The sequence below is a fragment of the Macaca mulatta genome, chromosome 9, assembly GCF_049350105.2.
Source record: "Macaca mulatta isolate MMU2019108-1 chromosome 9, T2T-MMU8v2.0, whole genome shotgun sequence".
Classification (NCBI taxonomy): Eukaryota; Metazoa; Chordata; class Mammalia; order Primates; family Cercopithecidae; genus Macaca; species Macaca mulatta.
This window is the reverse complement of record NC_133414.1, coordinates 139,453,680-139,473,082: the sequence shown is the minus strand read 5'-3', so window position 1 is coordinate 139,473,082 and position 19,403 is coordinate 139,453,680. Positions and strand designations below refer to the sequence as shown.

The window sequence follows — 19,403 nt, the reverse complement described above, 5'->3', positions numbered from 1 at the left end:
ATTCCTGACTGCAGCCCAGGAGCCGAGCTGATCATGACAGCAGTGGGTGGGTTCACCCAGGGACAATCATAGTCATGTGCATCATGACTGCAGCCCAGGGACCTCCATGCCGGCTGGTGTGTGTGCTGAGCCTAGACCCTCCTAGCTTTCCTTCCCTCCAGCCATGCATGGCTCTCGCTGGACACCTTACCTGCCACGCAATCAGATCCTTGAGCTTCTCGATCTTTTCATGGGCCTCAGGGTGCTCCTGCAGGTACCGGTCTGTAAAGAAGGCCTGGTGGAGACAGGGAGAGTCACTCAGTGCACCTGCTCAGCAAACACAGGTTTTTGCACACTTACTGTGCTCCAGGCCCTGAGAATAGAGCTGTGCATAAAACAGATCCACACGGAGCTCACTGCAGACCTAGGGTCACACCCTCTGCAGCACCCAGGACAAAATGTCCCATAAGGGCAAACACTGAAAGTGGAGCTAATGGGCTGTCTACAGCAGCAATCCCGCTTCTTGGGGTCCAAGAAGGCCATAGCTGACCTGGTGGCTTGGTCCTGCTGGATGGCAGTGAATACAGCCCTCTCACCTACTCACATGCCCATGCCCCCCACCCAGCCCCTGCACCTGCCCAGGCCTGACCTACACCTGAATGCAACGAACTTCTTTGTGCAAGGGCGGGTAACCGCCTCCTCGCAGCCTTCTCTCAGGCAGCACCCCTCTTATCTCAGTTTTCACTCTGTCTAGATCAGGGGTCAACAAGCTTTTTTTGTGAAAGGCCAGACAGTAAACATTTTAGGTTTTGTGGACCATACAGGTCTCTATCACAACTACTCGCTGCCACTACTCAACTCGCCAGTTATAGTGTCAGGAAAATAGCCTCAGGCGGTAAGTAAGTACACAGGCACGGCCTTGTTCCAAAAGAGTTGCATTTACAAACACAGGCAGGGGCAGGCCTGTGGTCTAGGATATACCCTGTGTCCTTCAACTTCTACCCATTCCTACAGAGTTAGGATCCAGGGAGACCAGCAGGCCAGGTCCCCTCCACCGTCAAAGCGCTACCTCCCTAGTCCTGATATTCTGATGTTTTTGTTTAACTTTATCTTTTGGCCTTTAAGATCCCAGACCTTGCAAAAGCCACTGGAGGCCTGGGCACAGATAAGCCCAGCCTGGCTGTCTGGGGATGCCCAGGGGAGCCTTGCCAGGGGCTCAGGCCTTGACTTTGCTGCAGCCTTCAAGGGCTACCACTGGCTGCTGCTGCCTGGCCTTGGCTGGGCCACTGCTGAGATTGCTCAATGAGACCAGGCGCGTTTCTGGGCTTTGGGGACTTTGGAATTTTCAGTCTGTCCCAGGGCAGGACTGCCTGCCCAGAGCAAGCTGGTGGATCCCGTGCCTTTTCGTAGTTTGTGAAGCCCCCCATGACAGCTGGGTCCACGATGCCGTTCAGGAGCATGGAGAGTGGGTTGATGGGCAGGCTGGGGTCATCCAGGTGCTGCTGCACCATGCTGTTGATCTTGTCGTTCGTCAGCTGCATGGTCTCGATGGCGTTCTCCAGGGGGCTGATTTCCACCTGCAAGGAGAGAGGAGAGCCCACATGTCAGCCCCATGGCTGCCTCCACTCCCGGGGTCTCACCAGAGGAGCCACGTGCTCTGGGGCAGGCTTCCTGCTCCTCCATGAACCTTTCTTCCAAACAGAATTTTTGGGCAGCTGGGCATTTTATTATTATTGTTTGTTCTCATAGATGAAAATTCCAAAGGAACAAAGCAAAGCTGCTGCTCCGCTCTGGGGGCGGGGGCTGTGTGTGCACGTGGCTATGCACACATGTGGTCATCCCGGGAAAACACACAGCTTTGAGTGGTGCTTGAACACACCTGCTTCAGAACAGAGACTTCCAATTCTGTTCTTGTTCTCTGCTTGCTGTGCAGAGGGAGACGTTCGGGACTTGAGGAATCCAGGCCCGGGCAGCCTGCACTACCTGTCCAGTTAGGGAAGGCAAAGGAGGGCCCTGCCATGGCACCACACACCATCATGTGAAGGAGGAATGATGGGCAGGTGCAGTGGCTCCCGCCTGCAATCCTAGCACTTTGGGAGGCTGAGGTGGGTGGATCACCTGAGGTCGAGTTCAAGACCAGCCTGGCCAACATAGAAAAACCCTGTCTCTACTAAAAATACAAAAATTAGCCAGGTGTAGTGGTGCATGCCTGTAATCCTGGCTACTCGGGAAGCTGAGGCAGTAGAATTACTTGAACCCAGGAGGCAGGGGTTGCAGTGAGCCGAGATTGTGCCACTGTACTCAGGCTGGGCAACAGAGTGAGACTCCAAAAAACCAACAACAACAACAACAACAACAACAACAAAGAGAGCTCATGGCCCCCGGGGTTGGGAGGAAAAGGCTGCTTGGAGCACTCAGGCTGCCCTCACAGGCCTCATTTGCACACCTGCCATGGTTAACGAGACTGTCAGTGCTGGAGGTAGGGGACTGACCATCTGTCCTCCTGGCTCCCAGTGCATGTCTCTCAGAGACCTCCACCCTCTTTCTCTGAGGGCCCCACAGGGCCTGGCCTGGCCAAGTCTCAGCCCAGTGCCCTCCAGCTCAGCCCTAAGGTGCCAGGGCAACGTGGCTGGCTTGGTCTAAGGCAGGGACCACAGCTGCCCTCAGATCTTGCTTGAGCAGACCAAACCTCCTCCTCACGCTGGGCCACGGGGACCACGTCCCAGGGTGACCCCGGCAATAACTTTGCTCCTTCCAAAGGAGGCGTGATGGGCCCCTACCCGTGCCCAAGAGCTCTGGGTATCTTCATGTCTGGCGTTCTTCCTGCTGCAGCCTCCAGGGGACTGCCTGCGAGTTGGGGGTGGGGCAGGGCAGAGATGAACAGAGAATGGGCCATTCTGTCCATCAGCAACCCCAGACTGGCACTCCTAGGTGGCTGTGGAGATAACAGAGGCTCTCTGCCCACCGATGTCACTGTCCTTGCACTGATGGAGGGACAGCCTCGGGGAGATTGTGATACACTGGGTGTGGCCAGCCAAGTGCACACTGCTGAGAGGGCCCCTTGTCTGGTGTCCTGGACAGCAGGCATAGCCATGCTGTCCTGAACCCACAACTTGCTTTGCCAGGCCCTACATTTCATCCCGGGCACAGTTTCACCAAATGCACACTCCAGGGCAGTATTCCACCTGGGCTGACTGTTAACTCCCTGTTACTAATCTCATTTGTGCTAAGAAAGAATCCTTCCTATTTTTATGGAACAAGGTTAGCTGCTGCTCCTACAGATATCCCATGGGTGTTGGTCCCAAGTGGCATAAGGAGGGCACCAGGGTTTGGCAGCAGGATGTCAGTCCTGCCATTCTGGGATTATTTGCCTTCCTGGCCTCTTAGTCTGTTCAAAATGGCCAACGCACCTGAGGAGAAGTTGCATCCTCACGAAAGCTCAGGGCTCCCCTCTCCACCTCCCTAAGCTGCTGCATCCGGCAGCCGCTGGCTGGCAGGCCCCGATTACAAAGGGCTCATGCGCAGAGGGTGATTAAGAGGATCACGGCCTGTTTAGGTGGAGGGCCTGCTCTTCTGTTTCTTGTATGTACAGTGCTTCACCAGCTACAAAGGGACCCAGCAAAGGCGGTGCATTTTTACCACCTGACACACAACTCCTAAAGCCTTCTATCTGTCAGGGGCTGCCTGGCTGCTACGGGCACAGAAAGCGAACTCCAGAGCAGAAAGTGCCCCCAGGAGGGGTAGGCGAAGAGCCCTGGGTGCTTCGAGTATAAAGAGGTGGCTCTGACCACAGGCGACCTCTCAAAGAGAATGGCCCATAGCTGCCCATAGCTCATGCTGGTGTGGGCAAAGGAGAAGGCTCGGCGCTGGACACGCAGCTGGGCAGACAGGTGCCGGCCAAATCCTAGAGACGAATAATCAGGGGTTTCGGGGGGACTCACTGAAAACTAAATGGCAAGTACCACCCCCCTCAGTGAGTTCTTGCTGGGGGAAAACAAAAGGCATTGAGACACATGAACAAACACTTACATATTTCAATCAGATGTTTTTATATTGCCAGTTGCCTTGGCCTTGACATTTCAATACTGTCAATAAATCTGCTGCTCAACTCCGGTTCATGTAAATGAAACTGTCCAATAGCTCACTGCAAATGTGAGTTTCATGTAAATGAAATGGTCCCATCGCAAAGCAAGGTTCAGCTTTGCTGAGAGGTGGAAATCGTTATTTCTTTAAAAAGGGTCAGGGAGGGGTATGTTCTCAGGCTATTCTTACTTGAAATGGGCAAGAAGTATTAATTAATAGTTGTTTGTCACGTAAAAGGCAATAAAACCATCAGGAAAAAATATCTTTAAAAAAGTTCATCTAAATTGCAATTTGTCTTAAGCTTTTCACTTGGTTAACAGAAAGCACTGTCAAACAGCACAGCTATGACTGAATTTAAATATGCTGTAAGAATAAATGAAATCTTCATTCTGGTTTTTTGATAAGCTAGAGTTGGTCGTGATTACACAGCATTTCCACTAGAATATGAATACGCATGGGCGAGGAGATATTGATGCTCTCAAGAACAGGTAGGGTGGTTACGTGAACTGTAGGGTCTGCTGTGTGCACACTGACACACTGGCCATGGGGCATGAGCAGGTGAAGAAGGCGTGGCAGACTGTATTGAGGAAGGGAACGGACAATTCCTTCTGGGGTGGGGGCCATCCTTACCATGAAAACAGACTTGACCTCAAACCACCTTAAAATTCCAGGTAATTTATATGCAGTTGTGTATATGGTTCTCTCGATCCACATATTCTGCAAAGGAAACACACACACACAACACGGGTTAGAAGGATGTCAGCAGATGGACAGCTCTGCCTTAAGGGGGATTTACAGAATAACTCCACAGTAGTCAGGTCCTTCAGCAGGACAGGGTCTGTGGTGCTCAGCACAGGGCACGTGTGCCTTCAGGTAGTACCTCACAAGCCACGCTCTGCCTAACAGTCCCTCAGGATACATCAAAGTATCCGCTGTCCCCTAGCCAACACTGTCCACCACTCTGGTATATGACAATGCAGGTATACTAGGTGAGTGAGAAAGATGTGTACACTCCAAAATGAGGCATGGGGAGCCCCTCATGACCAAAGAGATTTTGAGAAAGGCTCCAAAGAAGTCTTACATTAGCCAGTGTTCCTAAGAAACTAAAAGGGGTAAACACGTGTTTGGGAGACTGGATTTAATCCAAGTGACCTCTGATGTTCTGATAAAACCAGTTGGTATTTTAAGCTTTAAAAATTTTTGACGTGGCCGGTTGCAGTGGCTCACACCTGTAATCCCAGCACTTTGGGAGGCCGAGGCAGGCGGATCACAAGGTCAGGAGATTGAGACCATCCTGGCTAACACGGTGAAATCCCGTCTCTACTAAAAATACGAAAAATCAGCCGGGCGTGGTGGCAAGTGCCTGTAATCCCAGCTACTCGGGAGGCTGAGGCAGGAGAATGGCATGAACCTGGGAGGCAGAGGTTACGGTGAGCCGAGATCACGCCACTGCACTCCAGCCTGGGGGGCAGAGCAAGACTCCGTCTCAAAACAAAAAAACAAAACAAAACAAAGTTTTGACGTAACTAATATGTTTACATGAGAACATAAAGATATGGAAACAGCAGGAGGAAAAACTATCCCCTACCTGAAGCTGATAACCTACATGCTTTAGTATCTATTGTTCAAGACTTCTTACTAAGTATTAAAAAGTATATCTATGCATATTTTAAATAAAAACATCATTTATCGGTGTTCTTTGTAAAATAATGTATTACATATCACAGGAAACTGTTCTAAGCCAATAAATATAATTCTACTTCTCTTTAGGGATTGCACAAAAACTCCATCGCAGGGGTCAACTGGAAACCCTACCCTACCGCCTCTTTTATACTGTCTAGCTGGCAACAATCTTCTGCCGTTCCAACCGCCCTGCACTGCAGGGTCACCGAGCAGTCTGAGTCTGTCAACAGGAATCTAGACTTAAGCAGATGGGATAATGGGATGCCAGTCATTCCGGAAAACTGGACAGGCGCGGGGGCTCACACCTGTAATCCCAGCACTTTGGGAGGCCAGAGCAGGCAGACTGCCTGAGCTCAGGCCTTCGAGACCAGCCTGGGCAATGTGGCAAAACCCCATCTCTACTAAAAATACAAAAATCAGCCAAGTGTGGTGGCAGGTGCCTGTAGTCTCAGCTACTCAGGAGGCTGAGGCACGAGAATCGCTTGAACCCGGGAAGCGGAGCTTGCAGGGAGCTGACATTACACCACTGCACTTCAGCCTGGGCAACAGAGCGAGATTCTGTCTCCAATTAAAAAAAAAGGATTCAGAAAAGTGGCTTGGACCTTGGAAAGCATTTATCCCACACTTCTAAGGGAAGGAGCTGGTTGAAGCCACAGGGACACAGGCAAGACCTCCATGTCCCAGGCCAGTCCTCCTTTGCCCCATGGGGACGGCTCCCTCAGGTTTTTGTCCTAGCAATGGAAGCAGGTCTGGCCCTCTCACATCCACCTCTAGAACAGATTCCAGTGCTTTTTCTCATGTCAATATGCCCTGAGAGGGACCTCTGGGTTCCATCCTGGGCTTTACGGCCAGCTCCTGCTCACACAGGCCCTGTCTCATCTTCCTCCTTGTCAGTGCCCTCACTCCCCAGCACGTCAGTCACCCCTTGCCAGGTGTGCAGGTGTGAGCCACCTTGCTCTGCTCTCGGCCTGTTGGGCAGCTTCCCCAGCCCGCTGCACTTGGAGCTGGGCTCCCTGCTGTAGGGCCGGAGCCTGGCTTCCCAGTAGAGCAAAAGACTTTGTACTTATCTGAGGTTTTGGGGGGCATGTGAAGGACCAAATCCTGCGGCTTCCGAACACTTTGTCCAACTGCCTGGACCTAAACGGGGCCGTTAGGGGACTTCAGGGCCATTTAGAAGAAGCATAGCCTCTGGGCTCAGCACAGCTCAAAATGTCAAGAGCTTTCGTTATTCTTAGCTCTGCACCCAACTGGCTACGCACCCTTCAGCAGTTCACTTGACCTCCTTGTGTCTATTTCTTTATAGTCTAAGAATATATCTGCTTGCCAGATGGGAGAGATATGAGGGAAATTCAAGAACTGCCTATAAATCCCACAGTTGAGGGACTCCATATAAATACTAGCGTTAGTGCTTGTGATGACAGTAACAGGCGCAGACTGCTCTGAAAGCCACTGCCCTTAGCGAGGGTGTCCAGGTTAGACATGCCTAGTTCTGCCCGCACTGCTACAGACAATAGACACTGCAGTGACCGGTCCTGGAGGAGGTCCAGGGTGCTGGGTTCACCAATAAATAGGGTCTTAATCTTCAACCAACCAACCTGCTGGGACTGCACAATACTGCAGATTCCACCAACTCCAAGCTCCTTTGTGCTCCTTGGTGACACCAAGGAATCTGGCCTCAGGGCTGGAAGGAACTTCCCCATGGCTCTTAAGAGCTGAGATAGGAGACTCACAGGTACTGCCCTGAGGATCCGATGACTGGCGGACCCCTGAGGGATTGGCAGGGAGAGTGGGTAGACGCCACTCTTTACTTGAGGCAACCCTGCTGGAAGGGTTCTGAGCTTTGCTCTGGTCAGGAGTAGGGTGCTAATTCACCTTTGACCTTGATAGCCTAGATGCCTTCAGACGGCACACAAGAGAAGTCATTCTCAGCAGAGCTGGTCCTCCTTGGGGGACCCCAGACTAATGCCTCCTTGCAATATAGGACTACATAGGGATTTCCGGAGGTTTCCCAGGCAAGATGGATAAACATTAACATTTTAAAAAAATTATGGCTTCTTTGATGCCTTTTCAACATGGATCCACTCACTTGAGCCCAGGAGTTCAAGACCAGCCTGGGCAACATAGATCCCACCTCTATACAAAAAAATAAATAAAATAAAAATACAAATGAATCCATGAAAGCAGTTTGTATGTAGAATTTTTAAAAGGCTCTATGGCCGGGTGCAGTGGCTCACGCCTATAATCCCAGCACTTTGGGAGGCTGAAGTGGGCAGATCACGTGGTCAGGAGATTGAGACCATTCTGGCTAACACGGTGAAACCCCGTCCAAACACACAAAAATAAAAGAAAACTAAAACACAAAAAATTAGCCGGGCGTGGTGGTGGGCACCTGTAGTGCCAGCTACTGGGGAGGGTGAGGCAGGAGAAAGGTGTGAACCCGGGAGGCAGAGCTTGCAGTGAGCCAAGATTGCACTACTGCACTCCAGCCTGGGTGACAGAGTGAGGCACTGTCTCAAAAAAAAAAAAAAAAAGAAAGAAAAAAAAGGCTCTAAAGATGTTTGCTGTTATTTCTACAACTCAAATGCCGTGGTTTGCAACAGGGGGTAGATGTTTTATTTTGCCATTTCTGGAAACTTTTTTTTTTTTTGGTGGAGTTTCACTCTTGTCCCCCAGGCTGGAGTGCAATGGAGCGATCTCGGCTCACTGCAACCTCTGCCTCCTGGGTTCAAGCGATTCTCCCGCCTCAGCCTCCCAAGTAGCTGGGATTACAGGCATGTGCCACCACGCCCAGCTAATTTTGTACTATTAGTAGAGACAGGGTTTTACTATGTGGGTCAGGCTGGTCTCGAACTCCTGAACTGATGTGATCCACCTGCCTCAGCCTCCCAAAGTGTTGGGATTACAGGCATGAGCCACCACGCCCAGTCTGGAAATCTTTTTGATTGGCTGTCCCAACTGGGGTGGTGACACTGGCACCTAGTAGGCAGAGTTCAGGGATGCTGCCAAACATCCCTGGACGCACAGGATGGCCCCACCACAGAGAACAACCCAGTCTGTATTGCCAGTAGTGCTGGGGTCAACCCTGCAGTTGTGTGTTGTGCTCCAGTGAAGTTCAGGTGCTGGATACTGAGTTAGGATGAGCACCTGAGTTAGGGATGAGTTCATGTGCTGCAGGAAGCACCTGAAGGAAGCCACGTCAGCACCCAGCACCTCAGCACTCCATGGGCCCATTTGTAACTAGCGATAATAGGCACCTGCTTTCTCAACTGGGGCTCACGGGGAAGGCAGGCTACTCATATGGGAGCTCCGGCATTCGGACGGCACAGTCTCCTTATCAAATATCTCAGTGACCTTAGTCATATTGTTAGTGAAATGGCAATTAGTTTTTCTAACTTTGGAGGGGGTAATAGATTAGGATTTCTGCACACAATATACAGAGACATTTAATACTGCCCTGTGGCTGCCTTTGAGGCCTCGCTTCTCCACTGGCAGTTCTATTGGTGGTGGAATGATATTTTTTGTTTGTTTGTTTGTTTTGGTGGTTTGTTTTTTTACCGCAAATTCATTGTCTGGGTTTTTCTCTCCTTTCCGGATTGGCCGAGAATATTCAAATCGCTGGACCTCGTTCACCCTGTAAAAACTATACAGAGACAGACAGATCATTAGACATTTAACCCGGCAAACAGCCAATTTGCTTTTGGACACAGGGTCTGGCCTTAGAATATGTCACTGCCGCCTGCAAAATCTCCCTAACCTTGACCTGAAGCCATCGCCTTGGCGTCCTCTCCCAGTCAGGGAGATGTTGGCAGGTGGAAAAATTAACTTGAGTTTTTGCCTCTTCCCTGTCCCCGCCAACACCTCGAGGGAAAACAGAAGCTGAGTAAGATTGAAATGAGCAAGAACACAGGAAGGGTGAAGCGAAGGAGAGAGAAAAAAGGCTTTTGTGTTCAATGTATGTGTTTATTATTATTTTTAAAAAGTATCACATACTTTAGTTTCAGATCTACAAAGTACAGATTTTGCAACCACCGCAAGAGTGACACACAGGAAAACATAAGTAACCTGCCTCCGCGGCCAGGGTGGGAGACAGGCTATCCGCACGCACAGGGAGGGCGCGGAGAGACCGAGACTGATTCCTCCCCTGCACTGAAATGCAGGCAGGCTTCCACAGCAACAGAAACTACTGCATCTGAGAAGGCTCTAAGCTTCACTATTTGCTTAAGGCCTCTGAAAAAAAAAAGGTTGCAACCCTTAAAATGTATGCCTTGTGAGAGCAGTCATTTGTAAACACACGGGGTCCCTGTTTATTTCCCATTATTGCTGAAGAAAGGTCAAAGAAACAATGAAAGGTCAAAGAAACCACCAAACTTCAGGAAGCAAAATGAAGCAGATCCTAAGGAATATGAAGTCATCAAAGAGATTAATATTTTCACCAGAACATGGATCAAACAGAACAGCAAAGTCTTAACATCAAACACATCTGTTAAAGCATTCTATGCCATTGCTAAGTCAGGTGCGATTCAACCGACAGGCAGAAAATCTCACTCAACTATGGACAGTTGACTCAGGGGGCTTAAAAGCCCCCTCATAATCCTACATTATGGAATTGCTGTGCTGTGAGGCTGAAGGGTTCTCCTGTGTGTCACCAGGAGCAAATGTGCAAATCCCATTTCCCACCTTTCGAAATGCAAACATTCAGGCCGCACTCACGTGTATGGACTTGGCTTTGCTGGAAATGGGCAGGATGCACTGCTGGGAAGCTCCCTAGGAGATTGTACCCCGTGGGGTAGGCCTACAAAGGAGACCAGACGGCCTCCACTGCCCGCTTAGGTTTTTGCCATCAGCTGACTTTGGGAAAGGAATAGGCTTTGCACGTTCCCAACACACGGATTAACATCTCCTTTCACTTTTTTTGGATGCTGAAAATAATTAGCTTCCCTTGCTCTTCAAAGAGGACAGAAAGAGCATTTGGAAAGCGAATCAAAGGCTAAAAATCATCCTTTAAAAGGTGGAATCATTAGGAAGAGATCTGTCCACACAGCCTCTTACAACCCTCATGTTGGGTAAGAAAAATGGGATGATTACCTTACAATCTGCTCTGACACTGGCCTGTGAAACTTAGGAGGCAGATCGAGTTTGGGCTTCACTGTGAAGCACTGAATATCTGAGGTGAGGGGGTTAAGGACCGCTAAGGCAGCACAGACATCAACCATGAGAGAGGCCCCCCATCACACCCAACCACCCAAATGAACGGCGTCGCCATGGCTTCAGAGTTGACGCGGTTGTCTTAAAGGATACACTGGCCAGGGGAGTTTTTAATATCGTCGCCTGGTGGAGATGTTGTCTTCATTTTCTCGGCGTTTGGAAACTGAGTTAACAGTCGAGCCTCAAAATCTTCCCGGCGCTCATACTCTTTCCCTCGGTAAATGAAAACTTTTCCCTGGAAAGGGTGACATTCATTTAATAACACCACAGAGAAAGGGCCAGGAAGAGTTCACATGCAATGTGCTGGTCTTAAAATATGCCTTACGGGTTCTTACAAAATGTCATTGAATTTAAGAACAACTTGTAATTTTTTTTTTTTTTTAACTTGCGTTGGCTTTGTTAATCAAGAACACATGGTCATCAAGCATGTAAGTTAATACTGTTTAAGAGGCACTCAACACTGAGCTACTAACATCTGTGCTATGTTTTCATCTTGACAGTAACAACTGATTTAAAAACTATGTGAAAAACCAAATGAACACTCAGAAGCTTACAACAGAGCGGGCATGAAAGGGTTAGAAGGGGGTAAGGCAGCCAGGGCAAGTGGATAATGATGTCCATGCTTTTTCTGGTTTTTGTTTTCTTTTCAGGTAGGCCCTAATGAAGTCGTTTTCATTCTGCCATAAGAAATTTTTTTTTTTTCCTTGAGACGGAGTCTCGCTCTGTCGCCCAGGCTGGAGTGCAGTGGCTGGATCTCAGCTCACTGCAGCCTCTGCCTCCCGGGTTTACGCCATTCTCCTGCCTCAGCCTCCTGAGTAGCTGGGACTACAGGCGCCTGCCACCTCGCCCGGCTAGTTTTTTGTATTTTTTTTTTAGTAGAGACGGGGTTTCACCGTGTTAGCCAGGATGGTCTCGATCTCCTGACCTCGTGATCCGCCCGTCTCGGCCTCCCAGAGTGCTGGGATTACAGGCTTGAGCCACCGCGCCCGGCCCATTCTGCCATAAGGAATTTAAGAGAGCATGAGCTAAGGTGGGGTCCCAGCGCCTGAGCACGGCCACTCCGCGCCGACTCCTGTGAGACACAGTCGAGGTGAGCAGAACCCGAGGGGAAGGGATGCAGTCCAGAGCCCAGAGCTACTAAGTTCCTGGCCTCCCCCGAGGGAGTGACTGGAGAAGGACGGAGAGCAGGACTTCCCTTCCTGCACTTAAGAGTGCTTGTGCAGGTCATTATTCATCAACATATGTCAAGATAAAATACACAGAGCTCTTCTTGGAAGGGCTGGGTTTGGTCCATCTCCAATGACACTTTTGTCACCTCCATAAATTCCAAGTTGGAGTGTCAGTCCACTGGGGTTGTTATAGATGGCTAGGCTAGGCTAGGCAGCCTGGGGCGTGGAGGGGAGTTAAGTAGGTAAGTTTTCTTCCTTCCACAAGGCTGTCTTGTTGAGGTCTTTTCTGCCTGAGTGGGACACAGTCCTCTGTAAATACACCTGTAAGGAACGTTTTTCTTGCAAGATGTAACAGGTCTCCCTGTTTTCCCGAATTCAACACGTGTGTTCTGAGTGTCACCTGGGTCACAGAAAGGGGCCAATGAGTATCTAGTGTAATGTTGCTGCTGGTTTTGGAAGCCTTCTACCTCCTGCCACCCACCCTGTCCCATCTAGGCTGTCTCAACTGAAATGAAAACTGCCACAAGGAGAAGACAGCAAGCAGGAGTCACCGGGGTACAAGAAACAGAAGTCTGGGGGTAACGCTTTCCAGGACGGGATGTGGTTGCTGAGGTGCTTCTGTTCTTCGATCGGGGGACGCTGGGAAAGAACCTCCAGGCTGGCTGCTCCCAAGTCAGCTGCAGCCTTGCCCCATCTGCAGTCACTCCTGGACAGGTGCCAGAGAGGGAGACGAACAGACAGAGGCAGCCAGAGGACAGCACCTTGCTGCATATTTTTACACTTATCCCCTAAAGACCAAGATTGAAGTCAAATTAAAATTTGTCTAACTAATGGATTTTCAAAAGGATTAAGAGAGATCGTATGACACCGAATCAACTGATCCCTGCTGTGGTCTGAATGTTTGTAGCCCCCAAAATTCAGATGCTGAAACCTAACCACCAAGGTGACAGTATTAGAAGGTGGGGCCTCTGGAAGGGAATCAGGTATTGGGGCTCCACCCTTGTGAAAGGGATCAGTGCCTTAGGAAAGAGGGCCCAGAGAGCTGCCTGCCCTTTCCACCCCGTGAGAACAGGTGGAAGGCACCATCTACGAGGAATGGCCCTCCTCAGACTCCAAATCTGCTGGCACCTTGATCTTGGACTTCCCAGCCTCTGGAACTGGGAACAACACATTCTGTTGCTTATAAAGTACCCAGTCTAAGGTATTCTGTTACAGCAGCCCCAGTGGACTAAGACAGTCCCCTTCCCTCGCCCCAGCTTATTCTGAGTTCTCCTAAATCACTAAAAAAGAACCAGTTTAAGAATTGAATTCTTTTTCACTTTGTGCTTAGATATGTCTTAAAAGTACCATTATGGAAGAAAAATATTCTATTTATCTCCAAAAAAAAAAGTCAAGCAGAAACCAGATAAAATGTAGTCTTAATTAGAAATATAAATACACAGTTTGAATATCTTCTAAGGCTATATAAAGCCACACACTTCCAAAATTCAGTAAGATTTAATGTATAACAGACTACTATGAAACTAGCAAGCATTTTTCTTATGCTTTACATAAGAAAGACATAATAATAAAAATGTATATAAAAACTTTAATAGAAAAACGCTGGTAAGTTATAGATAAAAACACGAATAACATTTTCTGAAAATGTCAGTTACTTTGCATTCTGAAATGATCCCTTCGAACATGAAAACAAGGGGAAAATGTACATATAGTCAAAGATATTTATTCCTTGTAAGACCTATAAATATTAATATGAGCACAAACAACAGTGAGATCAATTTTTAGAGAAAAACAAAGCAAAAGGGACAGCTAGTCAGTTCTTGGAGGCTCCTCTCCAGCAGGGCATGAAGCACTCAAACATTCCGCCCACTTTTTGGTAACTTGCTAGTGTCACTGGCAGATTGACCCCTGCCAGGTGATCTGTGAAGCGTGATAAATACATTGCTGCAGCCCCGCAGAATGATCCAGGTGTGGAGGGAAAGTCAGTTCAATATTAACCAAGCCTGTTAACCCCCATTTGGACTTTTCATTTTCTCCTTTTGGCGGTGGAGATGACCCAGGACCATCCCTGGAGCCTGCTGTGCATGAGCTCCTGGCACAACCTGGCGTCTACTGGGCTCGGGGGCCATGACATGTCCTCCGCACCCGGCACTGCCTTCACATAATATTCCACGCAGGCTGCTCCCTTGCTCTGGACTCCGGGATAACCATACTGCATGGATCCAGAGTTGGTGCCTACATATCCAGAGGTAGATCTCCATCCACAGGGGCCACACGCACCATTTAACACCAAGCACTGCACAAGGCTGCCATGGCTTGGTCCATTTCTCTCCCTTTCTTAAAGATGTATGTTCTGGAGCACACACACTCGAATTAAAGCCTTTAGCAACAGTAAGTGGCTTTAACTCCAAGCTCATTCCACCTTTCAGCTTTGTTTTTTTATTGAGAATGAAGCTAGTTTCAAACTTGTCTCTAATTCACAGCTTGTAACTAAGCCTCCTTTATTCATTCTCTGGAAGGGAAGACTTTGTTCAGAATCTGTGCTTCTGATCAACCACTTTCTTTGCTGCACGATGAAGGCAAGAGGAGAAGCTGACCAGCAATGACCAGGAGTGACCAGGACAGGGCCAGATGCCTCCATCACCAGGCAGGATACTGAGGAGTGGGCAGCCAGCCTCACCTTGTGGAGCAGGCCAGAACTGTGGGGCTCTCCTGTCAACAGGGACATGTCCTTCCTAAGGGGAGGTTTGTATCCTCTGGGTACCGTGATGAAGAGGTGTCTCACACTATTAGTGACTCCCGTGGAATCGGAAACACCAAATGAGCAACGTCTAGAACCAGTGGAATCACCCAACTGGTTTCAACTGCCCCAGACAGCCGTGCTCAAGACACAGAGCTTCTGCTTCCTAAAGCCAGAGAAATCACACATGGTCTCCTAGGATAAGAGAAAACCACGTGTCAAAAAAAAAAAAAAAAACAGTCGTAAGAAATATCAGGAAATCATGACCCACTGGTCAATGCCATCCAAGAATGTGTTTTTGAGAAAATGTATAAACAATTATATGGTAGGCCAGGCAGCATTCTTAATATTTATATAACTTCCCCTTTGGCCTCATGTGAATATTGGGAAACGGGCATCTGGCAGGTGATCACGGTTACTGCTTCAATCACATGTCCAAAAGCACGCGCCTGTCTCAGGGATGGAGCCTGATTTGGAGTTTCCAGCACCGTGGCCATACAGATCCACTTCCAATTTCCCATATAATTAAAATCATACATCTTCACAGCAGCACATTGGGTGGGGACAACCCAAATGTTCATCAATGGATCAATGAATGAATAAAATGTGGCCTCTCCATGCAATGAAATACCATTCAGCCTTAAAAAGGGTGAAGTTCTGACACAGGCTACAACCTGGATGAACCTGGAAGGCATTCGGCCGAGTGAAACACGTCAAACACAGAAGGGCGAGTACTGTACAATTCCACTGATACAAGGTCCCTAGAACAGTCAGATTCACAGAGACACAAAGTAGAATGGTGGCTGCCAGGGGCTACGGGGAGGGAGAATGAGGAGGCAGTGTTTGACGGATGGAGAATTTCAGTTTTGCAAGATGAAAAAGTTCTGAAGGCAGATGGTGGTGCTGGCTGCACAACAATGCGAATGTATGAATGCCACCGAACTACACACCTGAAAATGGTTAAGATGGCAAATAGTATGTTACACATACCACACCTCAACTAAAATAATACACGTACATCTCTGAAGGAGGGTCGTTTTAAGGAAACATCAGATGGAAAGGTTATATGCAACCAAAGAAAATCCCGTCAGCCTCTCTCTGTCCCCTGGGCTAACCACCAGGCTATGGCAGTGTGGAGAGCTGCACCTTGCCACGCGGATGCAAACTCTCCACCCTTCCTCAGAATGGGAAGGGGATTCTCTGCTGGGGGAACAATCATGGCTCAGATTAGGCAGAATCAAACTTTACCCGCAGGAATGTGGGGAACCCTTGTCCGTAGTAGCCAACAGCAAAATAGTCAGGCTTGGGCCTGATCACTTTGACGATGTTTTCATAAAACTGAGCCTGTTTTTTCTGGAAGGAAAAAAGAGAATGCATTTCAGGTTTGAGTATTCAAGCGTGTGTACCTCTGGATTCTTCTTGTGGGCTCTTTAAAAGCTCTGGCGACTTCTATAGGGTGGGAGAGGGAGATGGTGGGAGATGGTACTGAGGCTGCACCTGAATTTCATCTCACTTCATTGTTTTGATATTATTTTTCACTCCTTCTCCATCATTTCGCAAAGGAATCTGAACAAACAAGACCAAATTCAGCAAACAGTTGTGACTTATGGGTGTTTTCAATAATCGAAGAGGTGCCAAAGAAATGCGTTTTCTTCTGATTAAATGACTGGCCCTTAGTACTTTTTAAAAGGTATGGGTCAGATAGTGGGATACATTCAAGGAGAATTTAAAAGAACAGAATCGTTCCGTTCTAAATTCATGACACACATTCCCACATCATTAAGGTGATCTGCTGAATAGAAAAATGACAAGGTGGAGGAGGCAGTGATTAGAAACTAACAGCGTTCCCATGGCAGAAGAAAGGTCTGGTCATTATCTGTCCATTCCTCTCTCATAGAAGGGGTCAGGTTTTTTGTTTTTTGAGACGGATTCTCACTCTGTTGCCCAGGCTGGAGTGCAGTGGCGCGATCTCGGCTCACTGCAACTTCCACCTCCTGGGTTCACGCCATTCTCCTGCCTCAGCCTCCCGAGTAGCTGGGACTACAGGCGCCCGCCACCACGCCCGGCTAACATTTTTGTATTTTTAGTAGAGACAGGGTTTCACTGTGTTAGCTAAAATGGTCTCGATCTCCTGACCTCGTGATCTGCCTGCCTCGGCCTCCCAAAGTACTGGGATTACAGGTGCGAGCCTCCGTGCCTGGCCAACGGTGGTGCTATTAAAGGTGATTTTTACAATAACAATATATTACATTTATAACTATAAAATCAAAATTACAAATATATATATATATAATTATTATTATTTTTTGAGACAGATTCTCGCTCTGTCACCCAGACTGAAGTGCAGTGGCACGATCTCAGCTCACTGCAAGCTCCGCCTCCCGGGTTCACGCCATTCTCCTGCCTCAGCCTCCCGAGTAGCTGGGACTACAGGCGCCCACCACCACGCTGGGCTAATTTTTTGTATTTTTTAGCAGAGACGGGGTTTCACTGTGTTAACCAGGATGGTCTCGATCTTCTGACCTCTTGATCCGCCCGCCTCAGCCTCCCAAGGTGCTGGGATTACAGGTGTGAGCCAGTGTGCCCGGCCTGGGGGCAGTTTTAAACTAGTACAAATGCTCAGACTCCTGGGCTGTCAAGACCACTACACACAAGGTCAGCAGTTGTTTATGTACAATTTGTTCATAGAAGCCTTAAGAGTTTGGTTATAAGAGCTGACTTGGGAGTAAAAAGTAAATATTTATGGGCCAAATATCAACCAGCAAATAAACTAAAACCATCTTCCTAGGCAAAACGGAGGGACATGGCCTGGGTCCCAGAGTGTCTGGGGTGAACCCCAACCTTGACATGGAAAGAGAAATTCCTGAAAAACCAGTTGAGATTGCCTGTGTTGATTTAAATGAAAAGAAATAAAGACTCACCAGCAATTCGCTGAGTTGCTCATAATCAAACATTTCGTTCTCATACTGCTCGGCTAGCTCCTTGCCCAAGGCAATGGCCTCCTCCCACATCTTGAGTTGAAACAAAGAAAAGAAAGAGACACCGAGGCCTGAATTGTGCGAAGAGTAAAACAGGAATGCAATCATTCAAAATAAAACAGCGTAGAAGTACATTTGAAGAAATGAAACACTATGGGAGTAACACTGAAAAAATACACATATTTTCTTGAAGCTCCTGTCTTTTGGCTCGTGACCCACAGCATCAGCTGGCCAAAGAGGTCAATCACTGGCATGTCAATCACCCAGGCCTCTGGCCATGGTAACAGCAGTCTGTTGGCCAGTCCTCACCGCTTCTGTCCTTGGTCTCCTGCTGCCAGCTGGGGCCAGAAGCCCATCTGTCCCAACAGCCTTGGAGCCAGAGAAAAGGAACTGTAGGGTGAAGAGAGGCTGTGGGATGCATTTATGTAGAAACTGGGGGCCTGACTTGGCTATTTTCCCATGCCATCCACCTACAAAATGCTATGTCGAAAATCACCAATGATCACAAATATCAGGGCAGACTTCAACTCTAAACTAAAGCTTCCAGAAAGTTTGATGTATGTGTGTGACTATGCTATGGATATAAAGCCGGGTATGATTTTGAAAAGGGGGAACTTTGCAAGGTAAGTTACTTTCTAAATCAGTGATTAAAATGTTGATAAGCTTTTGACACATGTGGAATAATTTTTTGAAAGATAGTTGGCCTTAATTGTCTTTATTTTTCTTGGGAAAAACAAAGTGGATTACTGGAGAAAACCACGGAAAAATCAGAGGAATCATCTCTTTCAGGAAGCCTTCCTAGCTGCCTCCCACTCTCCTCCTTTGTGCTTCCACAAAGACCCAGGATCCTGCTGCCTCAAAACTTCTGGCAACGTACGGAAACTACCATAAGGACAGGGGCTCAGCTTTATCAACCTGTAAAACCTCTGGACCTTAACCCAGGGCCTGCCTGAGAAGGTTTAGTGAACAGAACTGTTGGATGCTGATTTACAACCAGGAAAGCTTCCTATCATCCTACATGCTGCATTCCCAGCCACGAATCACCCCTTCTCAACTGCCGTCATTCCCACAGGATGGTAGCACCAGTCCTTAGGAGGGAACCACACAGCTTCGGAACCACCCAACAGGCCAGGCTTTCCAGGCCCCAAACCTGGACTACCCTTGGCACTGAGCCCCCACCCGCCGGCTGCACAAAAAAAGACCAAGGCCTTGCAGTAAAGAAAGAGTTTAATTGACGTAAGGCCAGCCATGCTGTTACAGCAGGTAGCTAGTCAGGCATGAGCGGGGCAGGAGAGGGCTCCCCTGACCTCCTACCAGCGAAGTCAGGTGACTGTCAGGTGACGGTCAGGCAGTTGTTACACCGTCTCTCTAAAATAATAATTGGTCGCAGACAGTGCCAGAGAAAGGCAGTTTCCCAAGAGCTAGAAACACCTCAAGCTGGTAATCAGCAGCTTCCTGGTAAGATTTCAGGAGCTGGGTGAGTGGGCTCAAGCATGTGAATTGAGAGGCATCATGGCGGAGTTTAACTGGTCACCTTCCAGGGGCATTCCACTGGAAAAGCGGCAC

The 19,403-nt window shown here is 48.6% G+C and overlaps 1 protein-coding gene across 2 annotated transcripts in view; it reads right to left on the bottom strand.

Moving 5' to 3' along the window:
- DOCK1 (dedicator of cytokinesis 1) overlaps nucleotides 1-19,403 on the bottom strand; it is a 549,533-nt gene that overhangs the window by 31,928 nt on the left and 498,202 nt on the right. For both annotated transcript variants that reach the window (XM_077945604.1, XM_077945605.1), the window contains exons 39-46: nucleotides 17,781-17,870; nucleotides 16,108-16,212; nucleotides 11,044-11,185; nucleotides 10,831-10,909; nucleotides 9,301-9,385; nucleotides 4,693-4,779; nucleotides 1,380-1,556; nucleotides 191-274 (exon numbers count right to left, since the gene is read on the bottom strand). In XM_077945604.1, coding sequence (XP_077801730.1) covers nucleotides 191-274; nucleotides 1,380-1,556; nucleotides 4,693-4,779; nucleotides 9,301-9,385; nucleotides 10,831-10,909; nucleotides 11,044-11,185; nucleotides 16,108-16,212; nucleotides 17,781-17,870 — 849 coding nt within the window. The remainder of the gene's footprint in view (nucleotides 1-190; nucleotides 275-1,379; nucleotides 1,557-4,692; nucleotides 4,780-9,300; nucleotides 9,386-10,830; nucleotides 10,910-11,043; nucleotides 11,186-16,107; nucleotides 16,213-17,780; nucleotides 17,871-19,403) is intronic.